At 37.2% G+C, this 15724-nt stretch overlaps 1 protein-coding gene across 4 annotated transcripts in view; it reads right to left on the reverse strand.

The window, feature by feature from the left end:
• Positions 1 to 1759: 1759 nt before the first annotated feature.
• The window catches only part of Bclaf3 (BCLAF1 and THRAP3 family member 3), a 56849-nt gene continuing 42884 nt past the window's right edge, over positions 1760 to 15724 (reverse strand). For 3 of the 4 annotated variants that reach the window (XM_032889671.1, XM_032889672.1, XM_032889670.1), the window contains exons 12-13: positions 3546 to 3571; positions 1760 to 2822 (exon numbers count right to left, since the gene is read on the reverse strand). In XM_032889671.1, the coding sequence (XP_032745562.1) occupies positions 3566 to 3571 (6 nt within the window). In that variant the 3' untranslated portion in view covers positions 1760 to 2822; positions 3546 to 3565. The remainder of the gene's footprint in view (positions 2823 to 3545; positions 3572 to 15724) is intronic. The other variant, XM_032889673.1, reaches the window with a different exon arrangement.

Below are 15724 nucleotides of genomic sequence, written 5' to 3' on the forward strand. Positions count from 1 at the left end.
TCTTACAGCAAGACAGGAGATGGGGACAGGAAGATCCCCTGGAATCTTGCAGGACAGTAAGCCTGGCATATGCAGCAGTGAACAAGAAACATTGTTCAAACAAGGTAGAAGGCAAGGCCTAATACCTGAGATCATCTACCCTCTTTTCCTTCATGTATAATGAAATAAGAACATTGTACTCACATATGCTAAAATAAAAGCAAAGTTCTCGTCTTAAGCATTTAAGAATTCAGATTCTTTTTGAGGCTATTGAAAGTGGTCTTGTTCAATTCCCATATGAAAATTGCATACATAAATTCTACTATTTACAGATGCCTCAATTAATATTTAATGACTTAATTAGAATGTTATATGCTGGGGATTATGGTGAAAAAATAGACATGGTCTGTTTGACTGAATGCTATAAATTATCATAATTTTAATTTGTCTGGGTTTACTCTTATCTCATGAATTTCTGAGACAGTATCTCAAACAGTAACTCAGGCTGGCCTGAACTCTCTATGCAAGTCAGGCAGACTTCAAACTTGGGGTAATCCTTCTGCCTCAGACTCCAAGTGCTGGTATTACATACTTGATGTGTGTGTGTACTTTAAATTATAAAACAAGTGTATCATTTTAGGCTATCAATCTTATAGCAATTATTATCTGAGTATATATTCTGCCAGATTAAAAAGCTTTGATTTTGAGACACTGTCAAAAATTTATACAAATACGCCTAAATGGGGGAATCAGTTGTGAAATGAAATGCTAAATTAACAATCTTACCCTTAGGTGCTACAGTGATTAAAATCATCTATAATCAAGCTGTTTACCAAGCTTCATTTCTATGTTCAATGGCCATTTTCCTTATGAGACTGCAGAAACTACACAGGCAAACAGGGCCCATGTATCTCATCCTTTTTCTTGTTCACCAATACATGAAACATACACACACCCCCACCCCACCCCACCCCCCACACGGGGCGGGGGGGAGCTGCCAGTCAAATGACTAACTACTACTGTTTTATGACTATTTACGAGAACATGGGAACGAATGAAATCAGTTATTTTAAAACTAGAAGCTGGACAGATGGCTCATTAGTTAGGACCACAAGCTGCTCTATCCAAGGATCTTGATCCATTTCCCAACATCCAGTGGCATCTCACAACTATTTTTAACTCCAGTTCCAGTGCCTACATCTTCTTCTGGCCTTTGTGGGCATTGTATGATATACATGCAGGCAAAAACACCTATACAAATAAAATTAAGCTTCATGGACTGAAGATGTGGTTCAGCTGGCAGAATTCTTGCCTACCATGTATAGTGGAAACATGCCTGTAATCCCAACACTCCAAAGGTCATCCTGGTCATCCTCAGCTATATACTGAGTTCCATATTAGCCTGGGCTACATGAGACCCTGACTCAAAAACATTAAAAGTAGATTTTTTAAAAAATATCCAAAAAAACACAAACCTACTCTACTGTTGCACACATAAAATTCTCCCTTGCCCTAAGCCTCACATTTAGAAGGGTTGGAAAATCCGATTTATAGAGGTAGCACACAATACAAAGTCATTTGTGTGCATCATCTACATATCACGCAATTAGCACTGAATCAAGGCTCTGACTTCCCTCATCACTGACTCGTTTAAGGAAGAGTGGCTCTTGTGTGAAAAAAATTAATATAGATCCCTATGTGCTCCCCATTATTCAATATCAACAGGTGTTACCCAGGGTTGGCAGTCTCATGAAAAAAGAATGTTCTTACCATTGCCAGGTAGCAGCTTCAAGCAGAAAGAACAATACTTTATTTTCTTACAAATAAACATGTCACAAAATTTTGACTGGGAATGTATATGTACTTTTAAGCAGAAGAAAGAAAACAAAGAATTAAGTTTCTGGACCTACAGACTGTATTTACTATCCCATGGATCCTATCTTACACATAGTAGGTATGCAACATCTATCAATTGAACCAAAGATATGTTGTCTGTAAGATGTGTCTGCAAAAGGTGTAATACAGTAGTAGTAAAGTACAATGTTCAAATATGCAATTTTGTCTGTCAGATTTTAAAAGCCTTTAAAAATATAATATGCACAAGCTTGCCCTGAGGGAAAAGAAGATGGAATAGAGACTATAAAATCCTTACATATTTTCCACAAAAGCACTTGAAACTAGAAAAGAGCAAATAGTCAGGGGAAAACCCAAGATACGCATTACTAATAATTCAGTGCACTCGCCATGACCTGATGGAGAGGATGCACTTCTTCTCTAGGCTTCTTATATTGTATTATGAAATGGATGACACACACAGGCCTTGATCTTCACAAACTTCAGAAAACTTCAAGTTAGTAGCCAAAATGTCATCAGAAAAAGAAAAGCCAGTATAAAATTTGCTACTGTAAGGCCACTGTTTAAAGTTCTTTAATATACAGACACTAAATAATTCTGATACCTGTTCTTATAACACAAAGCTTTCAACATATAAACCTTCACATGTAACTCAATTAAACTCTCTCAGTGAAACCATGCTGAGAGAAAGATGCATCAACAAATAATGCCCCTCGAATGCATCTGCTGAGAATTTTTGCAAAAGAGCTTGTAGTTAAATACAACTTTTGAAATTGAATACTGTGATTAACAGTGATTGTTGAGTGTAAAAAAAGTTGCAGCATTCTACTACTGAAAAATAAAGATATTTTATCAAGAAAGTTACAGTATTAGTGTCTTAGTGTCAATCCAATTCCTGACAAAATGAGATGCTCAGTTAAGTCCTCATATAGTGTTGACTCCATCTGCAACAATTCGAGGTGGTTTGTCCTTGGCAATACTGGGTATTCCTATCAAGAGAAAACAAGAGAAATATGGGTTTCAACAGAAGAGTCAGTTTTCAATATCTGAGCTAGAGTTTGGGCCACAGTACAGTTCTCAAAATACTTTAATCTGTATAGTGCTAACTTGCACCTCCCAATTCACATAAAAGTAATGAATGTGTAACCCTAAAGGTATCATTTAAACATAGAGTGCATCAAAACAGTCAAAAATGGTAAATAGGTAAGACAAGAAACCCCACTAGAGGGCACTGGTATTATTGGCACAAGGAGAAAGCTGCATTGTGCTTCTTGGGAGATTTTCAGGGAAAGAAAGCACTCTGGCCTCAAATGTTGCCTCTCCAGTCCCCAGCCTGACTCAACAGAGGTAACCCATGTGCAAACTAGCATATTATCCTTTCCATCATATCCATGACTTCTTATTCCAAAACTATATGAACTCTTGTAATGACTGATAATTGCAAAGAAAGCTTTTGAAAAACTTTCCTCACTTTTAGATGGTTGTCAACATAAAGACATAAGGTTTCAATAAATGTGAGAAAAAAATTCACAAGAACAGGAAGATTATGATAAAAGTAACAGATATGGGTTTTATATTGTGGCATGATGCAAAACCCCTAAATTACCAACTACAAACTTGATATAACTATACAAATAATAAATCTAAAAATGGTAGAATGGCATGTATTTCAGAAACACTGAAAATAAAAATTTATTCAAATATATCCTTACCTTTTAACTAGGCTCTTACATTAAAACTGAAAGAAATGCAAAAGTGTATTTATTTTTAGCATTTATATTAGAATGGAAATGTTTAATTCCAAATAAAAACAATGCTGGTAGAAAAATCTTATTATTTCTTCTATTTTGCTTAACAAACACATGCACATACATTTTCAACATTATCTAAAACTGGTAGGTGGCACTGTGTTTTATTCTTTATTAATTGCACAATATAAAACCATACAATTATATCTTCAATTAACATGGTACCAACTAACGACTTGGAAAGGAAATTTTAAGTACAATAATTCTAAAGAAAATTTCACTTGAAAATCTTATAGAAGCATGCAATTTTTGAACTACTTTCATCCTGACATAGTTTCTCATCATCTCTCCAACTCATCTTATTGTTCAGTACAAGCCACCCTGCAAGCTTCCAGAGATTCTCCTATCTCCCCTATCTTGGTGGATGCCGGGACTGCAGGTATATACTGCTTTTTCTGGAATTATGGAGATTGTGGGAATTGAAACTCAGGTATGTACACTTACACACTCACTGAGCCACCTCTACAGGCTCCTTGAATCTATTATTTTGTCTTAACTGGGGCCAGGCCCCCATGGCAAGGAACACTCTGAATTATGAGTGATGGTGTCAAGAAAGTGAACCAAGAATGGGGGAATGCTGGCCTTCTAGTACTTTGAAGGCAGAGCCACCTGGATCTGTGTGAATTCAAGGCAAACCCAACCTACATAGACCAGCTAGTACCATGTAGTGAGGCCTGTCTTTTTTTTTTTTTTTTTTTTCTTTTTTTTTTCGAGCTGGGGACCTAACCCAGGGCCTTGCGCCAGCTAGGCAAGCTCTCACCGCTGAGCCAAATCCCCAACCCCGTGAGGCCTTGTCTTAAGACAATCAAAAAATTGGTTTTGCCAGGTCATGATGGCATACTTTTTAATCCCAAGCTTAGCAAGCAGAGGTGGGCGGATTGATCTCTTATGAATTTCAGTCCAGTATCATCTATATAGGAGTTCCATGCTAGCCTGGTTTATATATTTATATAAACACATTCTCTGTGTGTCCCCCTCACCTCAGAAGAGAGTTGGATCCTCTAGAACTAGTTACAAGCAGTTCGATACCATGTGGATGCTGGACCCAAACCCAGGTCCTCTGTAAAAGCAGCACATGCTTTTAACCTTTGAGCATTCTCTCCAGCCCCACTTGTGTATCTTTTAACTGAAAATTAGTTATTGAGTATATAAGTAAAAAGCTTGGGAAACTGAAATAATTAATATACCCATATAGTAGAATATATATTTGTTAATATACCCATACAGAATATGCATTTGTTAAAATGAATTAACTGAATGCAGTTGTGAAAGAAATACAATTTAAAATATTAATGGTTGGAAGGAGAATGAGGAGGACTGCCTATTGGGACAAGCTTTTAGGTTGGCTTGGCTGGCTGTAACAGCTATGGATCCTAATGGGAGAAATTGTCTATGGAGGAGACCATGTTTGAGATTGTATTGGATAGGTATTTTGTCAACTTGATAGAAGCTAGACTAATGTGGGAAGAAGGAAGCCCAACTGAGAGAATGCTTCCATCAGACTGGCACATAGACAAGTCTGTGGGGCATTTTCTTGATTGACTGGGCAGATGGTCATGGGTCATATAAGAAAGCAAACTGAACAAGCCACAGGAAGCAGGCTGGTAAGTAAGCAGTGTTTCTCCATGGCATCTGCTTCGGTTCCTGCCTCCAGGTGCCTGCTCTGGCTTCCCTCAATGATGGACTGTGATAAGGACAAGTAAGGGAACCCTTTTCTCCCCAAGTTGCTTCTTTCTGGTCATGGTTTTTGTCACTGCAATTGAAAAATAAGTAAGAAGGTATTTAAAATAAAACTTTACTTTCCTCCCATTTTAAGCAGTTCACCTATTTAAAGTGTACAATTCAACAACTTTGGGACTGGAAAGAGAATTAGTGAATAAGAGCACTGGCTGTGCTTCCAGAGGATCAGAATTCCATTCTCACCACCAACATGGCAGCTCACAATTATCTGTAACTCTAGTTTTAGGAGATCTGATGCCCTCATCTGGCCTCCTCAGGCACCAGACACACATGTGGTATACAGACGTGCATGCAGGCAAAAAACTATATACATAAAAAAAAAAAAACTTAAAACAAAGCCACAATTCAATGGCTGCAGAGCTCCCAGGGACTACTAAAGGCTACATACATATGGACTGACCCATGGCTCCAACTGCATAAGTAGCAGAGAATGGCCTTGTTGGGCACCAACAGAAGGAGAAGTCCTTTGTCCTGCCAAGACTGGACCACCCCCACACCCCCAGTGTATGGGAATGTCAGGGGAGGACAGGAAAGGTGGGGGTGGATGGGAATGGGAACACCCTTATTGGGGAGGGGGATGGGATAGGGGCCTTATGCCCAGGAAACTGGGAAAGGGAATATAACATTTGACGTATAAATAAAAAAATCCGAAAAAAAAAAAAGTATATTCACACACAGTACTGGTCAAACAACCGAGACAATCAGTTTTAGAATAGTTTTTTTTTTTAACTTTAAAAAGTAGCCATATACCCATTACCAATAATCCCAGGATGTCTCTAATATTCACTCAGCATCACAGTTTAAAGTTATATCCATGCTGCAACTTGGTTCAAAACAGGTGTAAATGAATTTGACTTGATTTAGAACAACAATTTGAGAGCATCTGTGAGGCACAAAACATCTAGAATCTGAGGAGTTGTCAGGATCAGCCATCAAAAGAAGTAATGGTAAAATCTTGGGAAAGGGGGAGGGTAATCAAATAGGATAAGTAACAATACACTAAGAAATACCCTTCCCTTCTTTTTGAGACATGGTTTGAATATGCAGACCAGGCTAAACTCGAACTTACTAGGTAACCTAGACTGACCTCAAACTTGCAAATTTTCTGTGTCGATACTGAACACGTCTTTTTAAGTGCTGGAATTATAGGTGTCCACCAGTGTACCTTGTAGAAAATGCTTACCCTCTTTAAGAATGTATGAAAGAAACTAGGTATACATGTCATGATCCTAGTACTTGAGTAGCTGAGGTTGGATGATCATGAATTCAAGGCCAAACTAAGCTATATGGTAGACTATTGCCTCAATTTTTTTTCTTTAAGAAGAAAAGAGAAAACACTCAAAAAGCCAGAGAAGCCAGACTTCAGGTCACAAAGACTCAAAAGTGATGACGCACACAGATAACACTTCCTTTTTATGTTGGTATGCTACAACTCAGACTTGGCAGGCACTTAGTAAATTCTTGATGATTAATCTGATCTTGGTTCTTTGTCTTTGTGATGCCATACTTTCAAGCTTCCTTGCAATCCCCAAGGCCACAAATCCCAGTCTCTAATTTCTTTCCGTATGTTTTTATGCCTTTTCTAGTTACGGTCAGTTTTAATAGGCACATAACCTATGTGGACTGAAGGACTACTGAAGGATAGATGATTCTAAGGAACTTTGTGCCTTCCTGACCAAATGCACAACTGCTGATGGGTTTTCAGTGGCTATCTTACCACTTACATTTTTTTATTGAAATTAAAATATAATTGCATCTTCCCCTTTGACCCTGTAGTTAATAGGGGTGTGTGTGTGTGTGTGTGTGTGTGTGTGTGTGTGTGTGTGTGTGTGTGTGTGTGTGTGAGAGAGAGAGAGAGAGAGAGAGATCATAAAAAAATTTTTTGAGGCAGGTTCTTACCCTCCTCCTAGAACTTACCACATATCCAAGTTTGCCTTGAATACATGACCTTTCATATTAGTCTGAGATTACACACCTGAATCACCATGGCAGCTGTCCATCAAGCTTTCTAAAACTTCCTGTGAGAAGCAGAAGCTATTATGGGAGATACTTCTGATACTAGGACATTAAAAACAAGCCCTCTTCAAGGAAGTAATGAACATATGTCCCTCATCTTCTAGTTAAAATACAAAACTCAAGAATGAAGAAACCTATTATAAGTGAAGGCAGTATTAATTCCCCAGCTAAGGGTCCTGGATCAGATCAGGCTGTTCTCAGATCACTTTCTCTTTGGTCCAAGATGGTCTGATTCCAGGATCTTGTCTGAAAAAAAACCCCTCTTTGTCACATTTCTATTACTGGGCTTTTCTTTCCCTCTTCGGGAATTTCTAAAGTCCCACCCTTGTCTCATCCAATCAGGTTCCTGCTATTATTTAAAGTGACTCAACTCACAAAGTGCATTGTGCTCAGTTCAAGGAGAAGACCTAACATTAATTCACATTGTGTGTGTGTATGTGTGTGTGTGCGCACGCGCGCGTGCATGTCTGTCTGTCTGTCTGTGCATGTGCATGCAAGAATATGTAAAAGCCCAGACATTCAACTCTAGACCCATCTCCTCTCCTTGAGGTAAGCCTGTTATGAATATGTAACAATTTCAGTTCTCTACCTTTTTATTTCTGCTTTGGAATCTTAAAACTTCGTGGGAAGCTGAGGGTCAAACGCAGTTTTAGGAAAATCATTATTATGATGCTAAGCAGTTGAAGATGATGTATTAAGAGCATATCTAGGGCTGGAGAGATGGCTCAGTGGTTAAGAGCCCCGACTGCTCTTCCAGAGGTCATGAGTTCAATTCCCAGCAACCACATGGTGGCTCACAACCATCTGTAATGGGATCTGATGTCCTCTTCTGGTGTATCTGAGAACAGCTACAGTGTACTTATATATAATAAATGAATAAATCTTAAAAAGAAAGAGCATATCTAGTATCAACCCTTACTACTTTCTAAGACTGCTGGGATGTGGAGGCAGGAAACCAGGAGTATGTATCAGATGGCACAGAAACCAGACTGCACTGAAGATAGGAAACACAAAATTCCCATGACATATTTAACAGGATTAAAAATAAAACAAGAATTCATATGCAGCTACAAAGGACCACAGAGAGCAAAGGAATCCCAAGGAGAAAGAACAATGCTGGAGGTAGTTCAGTACCAACATCAAATTATACTATAGAGCTATAGTCATAAATGCAGCTTGTACTTAAATAAAAATAGACAGGAAAACCAATGGAATAGAAGAGAGGACCAGGAAATAGAATGGCAAAGTCATTTCCATTAATTTTTTTTTGACAAAGGAGGAAGAAACATACTATGGAAAAAGGAGCCCATTCAAGAAAAGTGGCAGCAGAACTGAATTTCTAGCCAAAGAAAAAAGAAACTAGATTTACATCTATCTCTTACCCTTTACAAAAATCAGTTGAGAATGGATCAAAGACCTACATTTAAAACCTGAAACACTAAAAGCTTTTGAAGAAAACACAGGGGCTACCCCTCAGGATATTGGGGTAGACAAGAACTTTTAAAATAAAACAGCAAGAGCACAGAGCTAACCCTAAAATCAAAATAATGTGACTACATGAAAATAAAAAGTTTCTGTATAGCAAGGAAAACAACAAACAGAGCTAAGAGTGCACACAGAATGGGAGACAATGTTTACCAGCCACACTTCAGATAACAGGCTAATATTGACACATTGAAGAAATCCTAAATCCATCTGTTATCCAGCAAATTTTTAACTTCCTTTCTTTAGAGGTTAAGTAGTATTCCATTTTCCTATATACCAAATTTTCATTCTCCATTCATCTGTTCACTGACAACTACATTGATTCCGATTCATTGCTATTGTGAATAAAGCAGTAAGAAACAGAAGCATGTATGTAAATATCTTTATGGTAGGATATAGAGTTGTCTGTGTATATGCCCAAGAGTTAGAAAGCTGAATCATAAAGTAGTTCTATTTTTAATTTTTTGAGAAATCTCAAACTGATTTCCACAGTGCCATATTAATCTGCACTCCTACAAACAGTAAATATGGATTTCCCTCTTTCTACAACCTTTCTAATACCCATTGTCAGATTTGTTGATGACAACCATTCTGACTGGTAAAACAGTATCTCAAAGTGGTTTTAGTTTGCATATCCCTGATGGCTAGGGACACTGAACATTTATAAAAATAGTTATTGTTCATTTGTACGTCTTTGTTTGAAAACTGTATATTTAGTCAATTGCCCATTTGTTGACTGGCAGTTTGATTTCCTTGGTATTTTATTTATGCAATTCTTTGTTAATTCTGGATACTAGCCCCTTATCTGAAGTACAAGGTTACACAATCTAAGGAATAAAACTGCACATTCTCTCATATGCAAGATCTAGCCAATAATATACATATATAAGTAAACACATGTACATATGGGTACAATACAACAAAGAAAAAACATGAAAGGCTAAAATATAAGGGAGTGAAGAAGTGAATGCAGATAATGGATACAAGTTACAAAAGAGACTATAAAGCTAGTTCTTTTTCTAGTTCTATCTCTGTCATGAATTTTTTGATTTTGGTAAAAATGGAAAATTTAATGCAATATTTAAACAATGAAGAAATCTAAAGTGGAGGCAACCCTGGAGAAAAGTATCAGAACTTCTAACTTTATATAAGTTCATTAATTCTAGGCATTCTTATTTACTTGCAAGTTTTTAAATAAAATTTATTTTAAAATACTTCTTGCTTCTAGTCCGCACCTCTACCTGCACCCATAGCAGATTGGCATGCCCACTCCCCAACCCCATAAGTCCTGCCTGCCTCTGAGGAGGCCTGCTCCAATCCAATACCCCCAGGCCAGTTAACAATAGAGACAACTAGATGGTGAAACAGAAGCCAATGTAATTTGGCACCATCAGAACACAGTTCTTTTACAGCGAGCTCTGGATATCCTAAAACACAAGAAGAACAAGACTGTGACCTTAAAGCTTATCTCATGAAGATGATAGAAGTCTTTAAAGAGGATACAAATAATTCCCCTAAAGAAACACAGAAAAACACAAACGGGTAGAAGTCCTTATAAAAAGGAAACAAATAAAGCCCTTAAAGAAATACAGGAAAATACTATCTGACAGTAATTGAACAAAATGGTTCAAGACTTAAAAAATAGAAACAATAAAGAAATCACAAATGGAGACAACTCTAGAGATGGAAAACCCAGGAAAGAGATCAGGAACTACAGATGCAAGCATCACCAACAGAATACAAGAGATAGAAAAGAGAATCGCAGGTGTACAAGATACCATAAAAGATATTGATACACTGATCAAAGAATGCCAAGTGTAAAAAAAGTTCCTAACCCAAAACATCCAGGAAATTTGGAATACAGAAAAGAAGACCAAACCTAAGAATAATAAAAATAGGAGGTGGTGAAGATTTTGGGTCAGAAAATGTCTTCAACAAAACCATAGAAGAAAACATCCTAATCTAAAGAAAGAGATCGCCATAAATGTACAAGATAGAACACCAAATATATTGGACCAGAAAAGAAATTCCTCCTGTCATATAATAATCAAAACACTAAATGTACAGAAGAAAGAATATCGAAGCTGTAAGGGGAAAAGGCCAAGTAAATATAAAGGCAGACCTATCAGAATTACACCAGACTTCTCAACAGAGACTCCAAAAGCCAGAAAAAAATTGGGCATTTGTAATGCAGGCCAAAGCTACTATACCCAGCATAATTCGCAATCACCATAAATGGAGAAACCAAGATATTCCATGACAAAACCAAATTTAAATAACATATCTTTCTACTACAGAGGATACTAGAAAGAAGACTCCAACAAAGTACATAACTACTAGACCCAAGGAAACACGAGAAATTAATCATCTCAAAACAAACCCAAAAGAAGAGATCACACACTCATGCACATATTACTAGCACCAACAATATAATAACAAGAAATAACAATCATTGGTCACTAATATGCCTCAACATCAATGGACTCAATTCCCCAATAAAAGACCCAGGCTAACAGACTGGATATATGAACAGGAACCATCATTCTGCTGCATACAAGACACACACTTCAGCAACAAAGATAGGAACTACCTCTGAGTAAAGGACTGGAAAAATGTTTTCCAAACCAACTGTCCCAAGAAATAGTTAAACTCAGAGCTGAAATCAACCAATTGGAAGTAAAGAGAATACAAAGGATCAACAAAACCAAGATCTGGTTCTTAGAGAAAAATCAACAAGAAAGACAAACCCTCAGCCAGACTAACCAGAGGGGAGGGAGACAGTATCCAAATTAACAAAATCAGAAATGAAAAGGGAGACATAACAACAGAAAGAGAGGACATTAAAAAAACCACCAGGTCTTACCACAAAAGCTGATAGTCAACAGAACTGGAAAATCTAGATTAAAAGGATGATTTTCTAGATAGATACCACATACCAAAGTTAAATTAAGATCAGGTAAGCTATGTAAACAGTTTCTATAATCCCTAAGGAAATAGAAACATTCATTTAAAAAACCCCAACCAAAAAAGGACCAGGGCCAGATGGTTTTAGTGCAGAATTCTAGCAGATCTTTTAAAAAGAGCTAATACCAATACCCCTAAAACTATTCCATAAAATAGAAACAGAAGGAGCATTGTCAAACTCATTCTATGAAGCCACAGTCAACTAATAACAAAATCAAAAACTCAACAAAGAAAGAGAACTTCAGATTGATTTCTCTTATGAATATCAATGCAAAAATGATTAATAAAACTCTCATAAATTGAATCCAAGAACACATCAAAACAATCATTCGCCATGATCAAGTAGGCTTCATCCCAGGGATGCAGGGATGGTTCAATATATGAAAATTCATCAATATAATTCATTATATTAGCAAACTCAAAGGAAAAAACACCACATGACCATTTCATTGGATGCTAAAAAATCTTCAAAAAAGTTCAACACTCCTTCATGCTAAGTCTTGGAGAGATCAGGTATTCAAGGCACATACCTAAACACAATAAAAGCAATATACAGCAAACCAACAGCTAATATCAAATTAAGTGGGGAGAAACTTTCAGCGATCTCACTAAAATCAGGGACAAGACAAGGCTACCTACTCTCTCCCTGTCTATTCAATATGGTACTTGAAGTTCTAGTCAGAGCAATAAGACAACAAAATGAGATCAAGGGGATACGAATTGGAAAGGAAAAAGTCAAGGTATCATTATTTGCAGATGATATGACAGTATACATAAGTGACCACAAAAATACCACCAGAGAACCTTTATAGCTGATAAATAACTTCAGCAAAGTGGCTGGATATAAAATTAACTCAAAGAAATTAGTAGCCCTCCTTCCTATGAATAATAAATGGGTTGAGAAAGAAATTGGGGAAAAAACACCCGTTCCAATAGCTACAAATAATATTAAATATCTTAGTCTTACAGTAACCAAGCAAATGAAAGTTCTATATGATAAGAACTTCAAATCCCTAAAGAAAGAAATTGAGTAAGATCTCAGAATATAGAAAGATCTCCCATGCTCATGGATTGGTTGGATTAATATAGTGAAAATGGGCATCTTACCAAAAGAAATTTACAGATTCAATGTAATTCTCATCAAAATTCCAACACAATTTTTTACAGACCTTGAAAGAGCAATTTTCACCTTCATATGGAAAAACAAAAAACCAAGGATAGCAAAAACAATTCTGAACAATAAAAGAACTTCTGGAGAAATCAGTATCCCTGACCTCAAGCAATATTGCAGAGCAATAGTGATAAAAACTGTATGGTATTGGTAGAGATAGGTTGATCAATGAAATAGAATCAAAGATGTAGAAATAAGCCCACAAAACTACAGAAACTTGATTTTTGACAAAGAAACCAAAACTATACAGTGGAAAAAAAAAATCTTCAACAAATGGCACTGGTCTAACTGGCAGCCTGCATGTAGAAGAATGCAAATTAATCCATGTTTATCACCCTGTATAAAGCTCAAGTCCAAGTGGATCAAGGACTTTAACATAACACAAGATACACTAATTTAATAGAAGAGAAAGTGGCATAAAGACTGAGGTAAAATGGGACCAGTCATCAATTTTCCCACATGGGATGTAGTTTCAAAGTAACATGTGCTAGAGGGATAATCTAAAGGTCTTAGCTCAAACCTGGCAGAGCTATTAGCTGTCATATCTCATTCCTTTCTCCAAAGGTTAAGAAAATTGAGCTAAATTGTTATGGAGCATGCTAATCATAGTAGGGTATCTAATTTCATGTTACATTCAAGAGTTGGACTTTGTTTAAACAAAACTATGGAAGCCTCTCAACACTGCTCACAGGCACAGTCAGTAGCCAGAGTGAAAGAGACAAAAATCAACATATATATAATACTAAGAGTCAGGAATTAAGAGTTCAGTTTATTAAAAAATATGGAAATTTATTGCTTTGTAAGCCAATTAAAAATCTTAACAGTGGAAGGGTATTCTGCATAGCTGTATAATACTGCTTCTAGAAGTCATGGTGTATTAAACAAAAATCCCAGTGGCAGGTATGGGAAATGTCCTTACTAATTTTTAGCCAAAGAGGCCTCAGAGACTCTCACAACAATACAAGCTATGACCATTCCTCTTGGTTGCCTACCAGAACTAAATGACAAAATCTTATTGCTAAAGACCTTGGTTTTACCAGACATACAGAAAACGAGCTGTAATTGAGCTGAATGTTTTTTCTCCCTGATAGCTAGATTTCATGTGCTGGAGTCTGCTATACAGGCTACAACTGGAGTAAAGCTATCAATGCTCTTATCAGCTTTGGATTCTGTATGCTACAATGTAAACTGGCCAGGCAAGATGTGTCCACTGATACAATAGCGGTACAATTGTTATAAGGTAAAATAAGTGCTCTTGGACTGGATTTGAAGCCCACTCCACAGGTCAGAATACAAGTCAGTACTAGACTGTAAACCCTGTCAAAAAAACCTATGGTTGGGGTTGGGGATTTAGCTCAGTGGTAGAGCCCTTGCCTAGGAAGCGCAAGGCCCTGGGTTCTGTCCCCAGCTCCAAAAAAAGAAAAAAAAAAAAAAAAAAAAAACAAAAAAACAAAAAAACAAAAAAACAAAAAAAAAAAACCTATGGCTGGGAAGGTCCTACGTCCCAGGACAGGGGTTACTACTGTTGTTTAGTTAATTTAACATGGCACTAAAGTGAAGTCTATATGTGTTTATACTTATAGACAAATGATAATCCTAACTTTGATCAGAGATGCTTTTCTGCACAGTGAATGATAGAAAAGATGCTTCAAATGATGGGTGAGCATTCAAAAACAGGACATTCATTTATGCCAACCCTTCTAAGGCATAAGCAACATGGGAAAAGAGTGTGTGGAACGAATGTCAGAGCAAGATAATAGGGAGGAGGGCTGTAAATGCCTACCTTCAGGACATGATAAAGCCATGGCAAAAATGATCTCACAGCAGCTACAGCTGTTTGCACTAAGCTTGCACAAGAACAGGACTGTCAATAGACAATCATGGATCACAGAAAGGCTTATAGGACACTACCCCTTTGTGGTGGTTTGAATGAATATGGCCCCTACAAGTTCCTATGTAAGTCACCTCCATAATTTGGTGGAACTATAAGGGAAGGATTAGGTGGTATGGCATTGTTGGAACAGTTATCAGCCCTTAGGTACTACCCCGTGCCATGCTTGCCTACTTACTGCCATGTCCCTTGCTATGATGGCCACAGACTCTAACCCTCTGAAACTATATGCCCCAAATAATTTTTTTCTTCTGTAAGTTGTCTTGGTCATGGTAATTTGTCACAACAAAAGAAAAGTAACTAAGACACCCTCCCAGCTGAACTACTAGCAACTGCTGGAATCTGCCTTCAGTAGTCTGCTAAATGGTGAACCCATGAGGCTCCAATGATCAGCTCTAAGACTGTGGATAACATAATCTTGGTTAAAAATCAACACACCAACACACACACACACACACACACAAACACAAAACCAAACAAACAAAACAAAGGTGTGAATGTGAAAAAGGAGACATGTGGGAAAGGAGAGAGAGGGTAGTAGAGGTAGGAGGGGTCTAAAAGAATGCATTACTTAAATGTATGAAATTGTCAAAGGACAAATTGATCAATTAAAATGCTTTATTTAAAAAAGGAAGTAGAATCCAGAAGAATATGCCTGAGTAAAAGAATATTAGACAAGGAAAAATAGTGAACACCAAGCTTTTGGCTTCAACTTGTGGTAATCCTCCTGCCTCTGCATTCCACGTGCTGAAGTTATATTTACATGTGACAATGCCAAGTTTTGATACTGATTTTTCAAAATCCAGTGTGCTTGGA

This window comes from Rattus rattus, chromosome X (assembly GCF_011064425.1).
Source record: "Rattus rattus isolate New Zealand chromosome X, Rrattus_CSIRO_v1, whole genome shotgun sequence".
In the NCBI taxonomy this organism is placed as follows: Eukaryota; Metazoa; Chordata; class Mammalia; order Rodentia; family Muridae; genus Rattus; species Rattus rattus.